The sequence below is a fragment of the Cyrtonyx montezumae genome, unplaced genomic scaffold, assembly GCF_038088225.1.
Source record: "Cyrtonyx montezumae isolate F1298 unplaced genomic scaffold, pur_monq_1.0 scaffold_0, whole genome shotgun sequence".
Taxonomy (NCBI): Eukaryota; Metazoa; Chordata; class Aves; order Galliformes; family Odontophoridae; genus Cyrtonyx; species Cyrtonyx montezumae.
The window spans coordinates 44,986,137-44,998,542 of NW_027071824.1; the positions used below are offsets into that span (position 1 = coordinate 44,986,137).

General features: G+C 39.2%; 2 protein-coding genes across 8 annotated transcripts in view; both read right to left on the reverse strand.

Moving 5' to 3' along the window:
- The window catches only part of NCOA7 (nuclear receptor coactivator 7), a 76,565-nt gene that overhangs the window by 41,182 nt on the left and 22,977 nt on the right, over window positions 1-12,406 (reverse strand). For 5 of the 7 annotated variants that reach the window (XM_065734207.1, XM_065734222.1, XM_065734192.1 and 2 more), the window contains exon 3: window positions 609-862. In XM_065734207.1, coding sequence (XP_065590279.1) covers window positions 609-862 — 254 coding nt within the window. Of the gene's footprint in view, window positions 1-608; window positions 863-9,605; window positions 9,611-12,406 lie in introns of those variants that run through there. The other 2 variants (XM_065734229.1, XM_065734214.1) reach the window with 2 other exon arrangements.
- Window positions 1-12,406, reverse strand: part of TPD52L1 (TPD52 like 1) — a 327,044-nt gene that overhangs the window by 32,846 nt on the left and 281,792 nt on the right. The gene's annotated exons all lie outside the window — the stretch shown is intronic.

Consider the following 12,406-nt stretch of genomic DNA (forward strand, 5'->3'; position numbering starts at 1 on the left):
GTATATGGTTTTTCTCACATATGCTTAGTTTTGGCTAAATTATACACACACACACATATTTAAAGGTACACTGGATTAACTGAGGCACTGATTACACAGAAGGGTGTGAGCATGATAAACTTTCAGGCACATAATTTTAAACAAAATGCCCAAAGTCTTAAGTAGTTTATTTCCTTACTTGTTCACATTTCAGCAGATAAAATTGTATGAACTAAGACTTAAGTCTTAAATAGCATACATAATTTATGAAACAAATAACCATACCAAAAAGAAAAAAAAAGACTCACTTCAATTTCAGAAAGAAGAAATATCCAAAAAAAGAACTGCAAAAAAAATTAACAGCTGCCTATAACACTGCATTTTAGAACAGAGAAACAATAATTTTTTTTTGATGTTTTTGGTTTTTTTGTGTTTGTTTTTAAAGAAATTGAAGAATAAAGTTAGAGGACGTACAGAGCTACGTAAGATTATTTTTACAGAAAGAATATGCAGAGTCAATTACCCCCTTAAAGGAAACCCTTTTATCTTTATAAGATATCAGAAAAATGCATTAAACAGCCGTTAAAACAAGCACATTTAAACAACACTACAGTGTTACCATAACTCACCAGTACTATAGTATCTTTTAAGCTCTGTGCGCCTGATGTCTTTCAGTTGATTGTATTTTTTTTTTTTCTTTTCTTTGTCCGGAACAGTTTCCTTTTCCCCAGCAAATTTACAGTTGTCTTCAGAGGAACTGATTTGCTCCAAAATAACTTTACTTTCATCATCTTTCTCTGCTGGAGATTTGGAAATAGGAGATACAGGGGAATTGGCAGAGACGGTCTCGGTGTTTTGTTTGGCTTGCCTCTTCTTTTTCAAACTATATATAAAGAGAAAAGACAACATAAAGATATTGTTAAATTCTACAAACAAGTTAATTGACTTTCTCTCTTGATTTTGAAAGTTAACTGAAAATCAAAATTCCTTACAATTCTAAAAAACATTTCTCATCAGTACCTAACATTATCCTAAGGCATATCTTCAATCATCATATCATCCATCACCTTTAGATTATCTTCTCGAGAACAATAATAACAAAAAATGTTTTCACTATTGTTTCCCTTGTTTCTCTTCCCAATAAAACAAACAGAAACATCCAAAAGTTGTTTTATTTTTAAACCATATTTTATCTTAAGTTTCATCATGAAAACAAAAGCTCAGATCCTAATGTATTATCATACAACAGCTAACACAACAATTTCACAGTCAACTGCTCCTGCATAACAGAAAGCCATTTGTTTTGATATAAACTTGTTATTTATTTCCATTTTGTCCAACGTTATCTACCCACGTCAACCTACATCTGCTCTTGCACAGCCTGAGTCACCTTATGCCCCAGGTATCACCCAGTGCTTGTTCAGCAGAGACAGATGTGGCTGCAAAATATTTGTGCAGGAACACCTCCCAGATGTTTTTGCTCTCCTGAGAAAAATGTTAATAGCCTGCCTATAAACCTGTCAGCTTATCACTATAACAACAAGGACATTTTCTTTTTAGCATAAGCCTTGAAACAGACCAAGTAAAAAAGATGCTTCAGGAATCCTAACTCAATTTTCTGCTGAGTCATCAGCTCTACCTTTCAAGGCTCACTTTATAGGCTAAGGGTCAGAGTCACCAAAGTTGTCCCCAGGTACCACTAGTTTAAGAATCATTTATATACTGCATAGAATAAAAAATGAATCTAATTATACTTCTCTCTACTACATTCACTTCTTGGTTACAGAGGCCAGTTTTTCAGACCACATGTAACCAATGCTTTCCAGTGAAATATAATCAACAGATTGTCTCACAAAAGCCTTCTGTCTATTGCACACTATGTGCATACTTCTTAAGTGCTTTCCACAGTACCATAGCAGCACATCCCCACTCTGCAGCCTATTCAGTGAGGATGAGTTCTGCTCCTGCAGTGGTTCCCCATTCACTCAGACCTACTGACTCATTAAGGTAATTTGTAGTAACAAAATAGATTTGATAGGTGTAAAGCTTTATAGATAGTTCTTGACTACATATAAAATCAACTTAGACATATTTCTGAAAGATAAATGTGAATACATATATATAACAAATCACATGTTTATATTTGAGAAAATTTGAGTATGCAAAGGAAGCATATTTTGACTAATAAGCCACAAGCCCAATCAAAAGCTGCTGTAACAACTACAAAACACTACAATCACATTGCACATGCAATATCTATATTTAGCCCTGGTAAGTATCTTCATAAAGCAGCCTGCTCCACTAAAATGGCATAACGTTACTTTGTGGTTGAACTTGGCTCCAGACTTGTAAATGAGACACCCCTGACTTTTTACTCTAGTGACACAGTGACCTTCCTGCATATATGCCTGTCACAGGCTATCCACATCATCAGCTTCAACAGGCTGGAATTGGTAAGCCCCCAGCAGCAGCTCCGTTTCTATCCACATTGCATAAGAGCATTCTGTTTCACATTCCTAATGTGTTTTGATCTCCAACCTCCTTAAGTAAGTTTTGTGTAGCACAAATGCATTATCTCAAAACAAGCAACCAACAAAAAAGCAGCTATAATGGAAACATGTAACCCTTTTTTTGAAAATACCCACAACCCTCTCTAGAGGTCAACAGTTCTCATGGCAATGCTACCAGTTTCCATCAATATTTCTCTTAAAGCACACTTACTTGAACTAGTGTTTTCAAAGTTGCCCTAGGCAACTTGATGAAAAAGGAGCTAAAAAAGCCCTAGTCCATTAGTGAGAGGGAAGAGGAAAACAGAAACAAGTCAAGTCTGACAAATAGTAATGTCATCAACTAATGCTCCTCATTGCAGTGTTTAACCTTGCCTAACTCCCAGGCTGCACAGCTCACCAAGAGCTTATCACAAAACCTACAGTAGCTGTGAATAGGCAAAGCCACCAGCACTCTCCTCAATTAATGATCTGGGTGCTCCCTAATTCCTACTCTGTCCTCAGGACACAAATCACACTTTCCAGTAATGCCTAGACTACTTCTGCCCAATTCTCTGTTCCAAGGCAACCACCCAGCTTTCAAACAGATAACCTTGTCTTTAGAAGAAGTACCATTTGAAGACTAAGTACCCATGATGCTCATCACAGGAGCTGGAGTTACTGCAACTCCACTTGAGGAATGCTCTCTGCACTTAGAAGATGCTTCTTTTAAAGGTCTCTATAAAGTCTGGCCAAAATTACTCCCCCACACACTTAACTCATTCTTGAAAGATCTTGACTAAAATATCCCAACGAAGCAAAAGAAGCAAGCTGCTTGTCCCTCCTTCTGCTCACGCTAAGGTCTCAAGCTTATCTCTTGAACAAGCTAGAGACTGAGGGTCTTATCTGCTCCTTCCAGCTCTGCTGTTTCCCACCCTTCCTGGCAAAACAGCTTGACAAATGATGTTCTTAACTTGATTTTTCTATTTCCTTTGTAAATGCTTTGTAAAAGTTTTCTAGCGGTCTTGTTCCATTCTGAAGGACAGCTCACTGAATCCAACTAAAATTCAGTGTCCTGAGAGAAGAGGCCAAGAACACTTAGGCTGCCCAGCATGGAAAAGAGGAGGTCAAGAGGCAACCTCACTGCTCCCCACAGATCCCTGAGGAGGGGAAGCAGAGGGAGGCACTGGACTCTGGTCCTGGCTACCTATGGCAGGGAAGGGAAAACACCAGAGTGCACCAGAGGAAGGCTGAATGGGCACTAGAAACACTTCCTTACCGTGAGGGTCTGACACTGGAACAGGCTTCCTAGAGATCTGTAGGACCTGTCAGTGCTCAAGAGGAATTCAGACAATGCCCTCAATAACACAATGTAACTTTTGGTTAGCCCTAAGGAGGTTAAACAGTTGGGACTCATTGATCTCTCAAGGTTCTCCAACTGAACTGTTTTATTCTATATCACGAGAGCAAAAATTGAGCTGAAAGCCAAATACTTAAAATCAGTTTGATTACAATGTCAGGTTTTACAGTTAAAACAGCTTTACAAACAAAACAATATGCATGTTTTTCAGTAAGCAGATAGATATTACTGCAGATGTCCATTTTCCAGTGTCCCTGTCAGGGGATATATTGTGTTTCACTGGGAAACTTGTAAAGGGAAGGAAGAGGGAGAGAGAAAAAGTGAGGCTTGGAGACACAAACGACTTATCTGCAAAAACACGCCTGTTTCTTCAGAAAGTCTTACACATTTGAAATGTAATTTAGACACCAGATAAAGTTTCTCAGGAGAACTGGTTCTGACAGGCAAAACATGTCTTCAGGATTTACAGAGGCATCCTTTTAACTGCTCCTCAAAGTATTTTCTGAGTTTGTCCAAACACTAAGCTTTCCAGTCAAAGTTTGAAGTCTGTTAACATGAACAACAGATGGCATGGGAGCCTTACTATGAAATCCCATAAAAACTAGTTCTGAAGACACTGAGAGCTGGCTGCAGAGATTTCTGGCATCATTTAATAGGGATTAAAGGATGTGAAAGGAGCGTAATTTCAGAGTATGCAGGTTAAAATACAATGTCAGCAGTGCTTCCTTAAATTATTTGGTAATGAAAATGTAGAGAATCTGGGGACTGACTAACAGGAAAAGAGCCAGGAAATATTTCAAGAAATAACCTAGTTAATCTTCCAGATTCAAGTCTACTTAACTGCCTACAAACAGAAAACAGATAAATATTTTTTAATAAAGCAGCTAGATTTTTCCATAACACACACAAGATGTGTGGTTAGTGTAAAAAGAAAACAGACCAGACAAAAGAAAGGTGATGCTACCTGTAAAAACTTCATTAGAAGAATATGAGCATCAAGAAAGCAATACATCCCTGATAGCAAAAAAATAAGATCTGACAGTAACAATTTCTCTTCTAGAGAATGAATGCATTTGGTTTCATTCAACACTAGGTTTGTATTATGTTCTAAAAACATTCCAGGATAACAAGACTAAGGTTGATTTTTAAGATGTATTAGATGCTAAGATCATTGAGCACAAGTAACTCCATTTGGAAATGAAAGCATTTATCAAAGTGGCCCTCAAACAAATACATAGTTAAAAAAAAATTTAAAAAAAGGGGGGAGGGGAAAGGTAGAAGAAATCTTTGTGACTTCTTAAAGCTGACAGTTTTCCCTTGGGAAGCTTTCTACAATGTGCATCCTCTAAAATACACTTTGGTATCTGACGTACAATCAGCATAACATCCTGCAGAACACAAACAGCTAAATAAATCAAATTCATTGTGTTGAAATTCAGAAACCTTACAGCACGGCTGTGCTTTCATCCAATTTGGTGGACCATGACAAATAAACTTGGGCAAAGCAAATCATGACTTCTTTCAGAGCCAAGAAAGGCCTGCTGGCCAGACCATAATACCTTCACCTGACTTCATCAATGCAGTTTCCTTTGCTCTACAATCACAGTGAGGACAGATCACCCTTGGTGAGCAATCTCAGTAAAGTAGCGGCCACCCTGCAGGAAGGCTTGCTCTAGGTGTGCTGTTTCAGGCTGCTATCCACCCTGCTCTGGAAATCATCAATTCTGTACGTTTACTATTGAAACAGATTATTCAGGCAAAAATAAGGGAAGGCACTGATTTTTATATTAGATTTCAGTAATTAACTGGAGGGGGAAAAAAAGTATGATAAAATTAACTCTTTTTGAAAAAGCTATCAAGGACAACAGGTATGGGTGCAATACACCAAGAAGTGCCCACACTAGTTATACCCTGCCAGCTCTCCAAAACAACAACATATACTGCAACCACAGAAACCTCTGATATTAGTAGCACAGGTCAAAGCTGGAAATTTCCACTTTCACTGAAACTGCAGTTACTAATTTACAACAAATACCAGCTCTGTATTTCACACATGGTCAGCCAGCAGCACTGATCAAAAAAGGTACTATGCTTCAAAGAGTAATGTGCTGCACTGACAATTCGGGTATGTCTGCTTCCTTCCCAATACTGCCATCAACATGCAATAACAATAAGGGATCTCAACCTCTGTTTCATTATCTGTAATGCAGATTTGTAGCCATGCTGTACTGGAATTTAAAAAGGCTGTACCTTCTGATAAAAAAATAGTTATTGGATTAAATGAAAATGCATTACATCTTTCCAAGTCTTCTGCTGGATACCAGAGAATTTTAAATAACCTATTTAAGCTCTCATGTTAATTTCCGGGGGCAGAAATCACAGTTTCCCAGGATAAAACCTGATAAAGTTTTGAGCTCTCAGAAAATTTCCATTTTTTTTTTAATTTAGGAATAAAACGTTCCCACACAGCTTAATAAACTCCACTTTCAAAGGCACAAAGTACCCCCATCTTTCTGTTTACTTAGCAAAAGAGGTTACGATGTATTCAGCACTCCATTACCATGACAACAATTTCATGAAATCCTTTCCATAGGGAAAGGATTTTTGAAAGCTGTTTTAGTTTGATTTAAACATCTACTTAATTCCTTCTTTTATAACCTCGGTTACTGCAGGCTTCGGTAGAACAGCTTTAGGCAGAAGGTAAAAATAAAAATCAAGAAATCTCTCCCTTAAGAGTTACTCTTTTAAGTTTGCCTTAAATGCATTAAACCAGCTCGTTCAATTAAATCCACACCACAAATCTATCTTGTCACAAATACCAACTTGACTCTTAACACAACCCCATCCTATTCCTACTCTTCTCCCTTTCTAACGACACTTCTCTTACCATGGTGCTCATTAATCATCCCCAACTGCTCCTGCACATGCAACAAATTCCTCTCACAGTGACTCAGCGAGACACTTTCTCTTCATACAAACCCCCTGCCAAGGAGTAACAGCCCCAGCTTGTGCCCTCCAGCTCGTGCTCACAGCTCCAGCCCCTCCTTGCGTTCACTGCCATTTTGCTGAGCTACTGCTTCCACTGACAGATGCCCACAGATGAAGTTAGGTGGCTGAAGCTGTATATTCTTTCGATTTCTAAAGGGGAGCTACAGGAGGGAAGGGGACAGACTAGCAGGGTCTGTGGTGATAGAACAAGGGGAAATGGTTACAGGCTTAAAGAGGGTAGATTTAGGTTGGACATAAGGAAAAGTCTTTTACAGTGAGTGTGCTGAGGCACTGAAACAGGTTGACCAGTGATGTCGTTGATGCCCCAACCCTGGAGACTTTCAAGGCAACACTGTACCAGGCCATGGGCAACCTGATCTAACTGTGATGTTCCTGTTCATTGCAGGGGAGTTGGACTAGATGGCATTCAAAGGTCCTGTCCGTCCTGTCCAACTCTAAGGATTCTATGATATTTCAGGGGAAGATGCACAGTCTCTGCACAGGAAAGTCACACAATATCAAATAATCACAACAGTTTTATGAGTACAAGGCATGTGGCAATAAGACTGGTTAAAATACATTTCAATTTCTCCTCAAAACTTTGATAAACTCGTCCCTCCCCACTTCAGTTAAACACTTGAATAAACTCAACTTCCATGAGACAAAAAGAAAGTCCCTTTGAAAGTAATAATTAACTAAAACAGGGAAATAAAGTACAAAAATTGAAAATGTCACAAAACAAGAAAGAGGAAGACAGGATACAAGGGGACTTATCAGGACGTGTGCTGCTCTATATAATCATCACTATTCATCCATTTTATCAGATCAAGTAAGTGCTAGCTAAACTTCCCTGAACATATAAAGCTAGTTTTAGTTTTGATTAAATGGACTGAAAAGTCAGAAAGAAATTTAAAGCTCAGTGACTACAACAGCAATAGACATTTACCATGAAGCAGTAAAACAGCAAACAAAAAACAATGATCACTTAGAGCAAAATCCACAGGAAAGAATTCTAATGCAACACATGCAATGTCACAATAACGTAACTAGAATCCAACTCAGGAAGAAAAACTTAGCATGTTATTTTAGCATTTTATATAAACAGCAAGCACCGAGAGCATCAAGTTAAATTGCTTCAAGTAATACTGCCATATAAAGCGAAAAGCAGCTAAAAATAAATAGTTTAGACACACTGTGTTAGCTTGAGACATAAACAGGTACAAAAAGCAATTGTGACAATTCATCATGGCAGAGTCTGTGAGGGGATAAGAACACAGTAATAGGGATACAGCCTTTTCCTCAGTATGTACCTATCACCACAAACTATTAGAAGCCTGTATACTCATGTGCACATTCGTCAAGAATCACTGCATGCACACATCACTGAGATTTTTTGCCCTCTAAATGTTCATTTTTAAGTATCCTTAACCAGCCACTGTAAGCAATAAAGCACAGCAAGTGCACTGATACACAGTACAAAGCACAGCAAGCTCCTGTGCTTCAGGATGGGCACCATACAGTTCAAGGAAAAGGAGAATCAGCTCAAGAAAGATTTTAAGCTACTTCTGTCAGCCAAGGAAGGAGCCTCCCTGTCTGTCCATCATTATTTCTGTCCCCGAGAGTTGTCCTCATTCTCACACACAAATGTCTGTTCCAGCTTCATGGGGACTAGATCTGAGAAATTAAAAATAACATTCCAGAAATGCCAGTACATAACTAACTTCTCAAAACTCATAACAACTCCCCCCACCCTCCCACACACACATCCCCATCATATCCCCACGTGGTTGTGCTAACATCTGTATCAACAGGCAAAGGAAAAGTCCAAAAGAGAAGATAAGGCTGCCCCATGAAGCAGCAGTGCCAGTTTACCAGTGCTCTGCCCAGACTGCAGGGCTTATCAAATGAGAGCCTTGCTGTTGCAGTATCAACCAGAGATCAGCAAAAAGAAGCCACCAGAAAAGAAACAAAACACTCTACGTGATATCCAGCCAAGCTCTGGACAGGAACACTGATATAGATATAGTAACTTCTCCCCACTTATCCAGAAGAAGCACTCTGATGATGAGAAAGCTCCATTTGTGTTGTGAGAGCTGAGAAGTGTAGCTTTCACTGTGGTAGAATGCAAGAAAAACTGTGACACTGCTTTTGCAGTATCAGTGGGGAAGAGAAGAAAACACTTCTCAGAGTGGATTTTGTGTGTCTCGGTTCTATGTTTGCAATCTTTGTTCTCAAACAACTTGCAACCTATTTAACAAGTTGAACAGCTTAACTGGCTTCCTAAAAACAGTTCCAACCAATGCTCAGCACAGGAGAGGAAACATGCAAGTATATGGTAGCTCCTGACATATGGATAAAAGTTCAGAAAAATACTCAGGTAATAGGTGGGGAAAAAAGGGAACTTACAGCTTTAATAATACTGTTTGTAAGAAACATACTTAAAATAATACTTAATAATTAAATATAATATTTAAATATAATCTTTAAATAATACTTAATTATTAAAATAATACTGTCTGTAAGAATGGTTTTTTCATAAGTGAAAATGACAGCTATATACACCCAGGCCACAGCAAGGCCACTGGGTGGGTAAGGTTCAGCAACAAGTGCTACCTCCTCCCCAGAGAGCAAGCAGACCAGCTATCTTCACCTCCACTGTCTTCAAAGACAATGGCCTTATAGAAGAAAGGGCTGGCAGAAACCAGGTAAGCTGGGTGCTTTGTAATGTCCCACTTCCATCCCCACTTTGCCCCATCCCTCCTCAGCTGGGAGCAGGATACACTCCGACCAACCTGACTTCAGCTCTGTTCCTACAAGCGACTTCCACTGTCCTGTAAACCTAACAGCATGACTCTTCATATGCATAAAATGGCTCAAATGCAACACTTCATCTGACTAGAGTCATCATCTACAGCTTAAGACACTCAAGATTGAAAAAACAAACAAATAAACCAACAAACCACACAACAAAACAAAACAACAAACCCAAAGGGACAAGAAACCCAAGGGGGTTTGGCAGCACGTCTAAAATGAATGCTGCAGGAAGCAGTTCTCACAGCAACCACTGAGCTCCAGAGGAAACCTTGTCTTTCCAACACAGATCCTGGGTACGCAGAAATTTTGTTTCAGAGATATGATTTTCTGAAGATCAGTTAGCTAGCTGATTTATGGCTCATTTGCATTACAGAAGTTTTCAAGCATCAGGGTAATTCTCTCCCTCCCATCAAATTCCTAACCAATTCTGTTGCCCTCCATGAGATTTTCTCCTACATAAATGAACAACAACAACAACAACAACAACATCCCCACAGACCTCAGCAGTAGAACATTCAAGACTTAAAGTACAGTTAACAGATATGCTTAAACTTCAGATGACCCCAGGAAACAATCCCTGCCTAGACTGGAGTGTAAGACAAAAAAAACCCCACAAACCTACACTGACAACCTACCTCTCATAATCTCTTCTGAATTCAGTCTGCAAGCTGGCTTAATCCTAAAGGCATGGGAACACACTAGCCTGGAACCATTGAGAACCTACAGCCATCAGGAACCTGTCTCTGTTGAAATGCAGACCCCTGCAGGCATCATTTCACTAAAAACACAATCCAAGGAAATTCTGACATATCTCAAGATGCTGACTCTAATCTTCTCAAAATACTCTACATCCCACCTGCCACCTGGCACCAAGCATGAGAGCTCATCAGGGCTGCCATCACAAGGTGGTAGGACAGCTGGGATTTCCTTCTGCACAAGCAGAAGATGATTAAAAGCACCACCAAGAAAAATCTGTACCGCCAGGGACCCCCTTAGCTGTATGTCTCTGTGCCATGTAACTGCCTCTGTGCCAGGAGCAGTGTGGCTGCTCCTGGAAGGGGCACTCACTCCCCAGCAGCTCCCAAACGGTGCAAGGAGACCCAGGAAAACCAGAGGGTTGTATGGGATCACTTCTTTCAGTGGCAGCTGGAGCTCACTATGGGTTTTTGGTGACGATCTGTCAGGTATTAGCATCAGAATTCCACCAGCTTTCAGACAGGTTTAGTCACTGGGATTAAGGAGAACTGTACACAGTAGGTCCTAAGAGCAGAAGAGAATATCCTTCTCAGAGGCTGACAGGACAAGATCGTTTATGTAGACACTATAGAAACAATACAGTAATGACAGGTAATTGTATCAGTCTCTTACAGACACAAATAAAAAGCCTCAATCTCAGCTACCTAGAGGACTACCATATTTCTAAAGCCTTTAGGATGCTACCTCCTTAAATCTGTCCAAGAGCAAAAAGGGAGGGTGCCTGAGGCCTCTCCCACATGCCCTCCATGCACTGCAGACAATTACGGAAAGGAAGGAGAGAAAGACAAAATACACTATGACTACATAAATAGCAATTCTTATCAAAACTGTACAGACTCCTACATCAAAAGATCTATCACATAACCACTTATGTTCTAAAAAAAGGAGACTAAATCAGTTTCTGTTTTCAAATAGTTTTTTTTTTTTAATAGTTTCTTTGTAAAGGCTGGTAAGAAGCACCCAAAAGTCCTCTTGGGAAAAGCAAATATAAGGACATCGAATACTTGCTGCCTAAAAAACTAACTTTGTACAGTTCCTACAGCAACAATTTTAGAATTTTCACTGCAAGAAAGCATGCCTTAAGATTGAACAAATGCAATCTCTCTTATTCATGATGTTCGTATTTCCTTGAGGCCTATAATGCAGAATACCTCCCTTTCTTCTCTTTCCTAAAAGAAAAACAAACAGAACAACAAAAAAAGAAAACACAAAGTCCTTATACAGAACACACACTATTCCCCAGTTTCAAATCACACACAGAAATGAACGGGTAAGAGATAAACTACACAAGTCTTAAACAAGCTTTGCACCTCTATAAATAGCACTTCTGGTATTGGAAAGTTTTGAAAACCCCAGAAGAAACATTTCAGTCACAATAGATACTTTCTCTAACCTCTGTTAGCCAAAAACAAAACCTTTCTTTGATCATAGATGACTCTATTACTCTTGAGGACAAAAGGATTGAAAGGAACCAAGACTGCACAAACCACTGTGTTGTTTAAACCTCCCAAAGGAGGAACTCAAATAGAGAATAGTTCTGTGATTCACAGGCTAAGTAGAGGGCAATAATTAAGGCTGTTTTTCCACTGACTCTCATTCTGCAATGCAGAGTTACAAGACTGCTGATATAAAACCCTCAAAGTTCAGAAAACAGCAGCAACATGAAGCAAGTAAACATTTCTGAAGCTAAGCAGGCATCCAACACATTCTTCCCCTGCAAATTATCACATTCCACAACATACTTCAGAAAAGATACAATCTTCTCCCTGTTTCTCACTGTTTCAGGTTTATACCTACAATAAAAACTTCCATGTACTTTTACCTCTGCAGTAAGAAATATGAGCAGCAGATGTCTCTCAAGCATCAAAGGGATCTCAACACCCTCCCATAAAACCTGTATTCAATGTCTTTTCATGCCGATGTGTGTGGAATTCTAGACATTCTTTAACATCTGAAAGCTACAGCAGTCACAAAAGACTGATGAAATGCTAATAGCCAGCAGCAGGCAGAAAGTTTGCTAAGA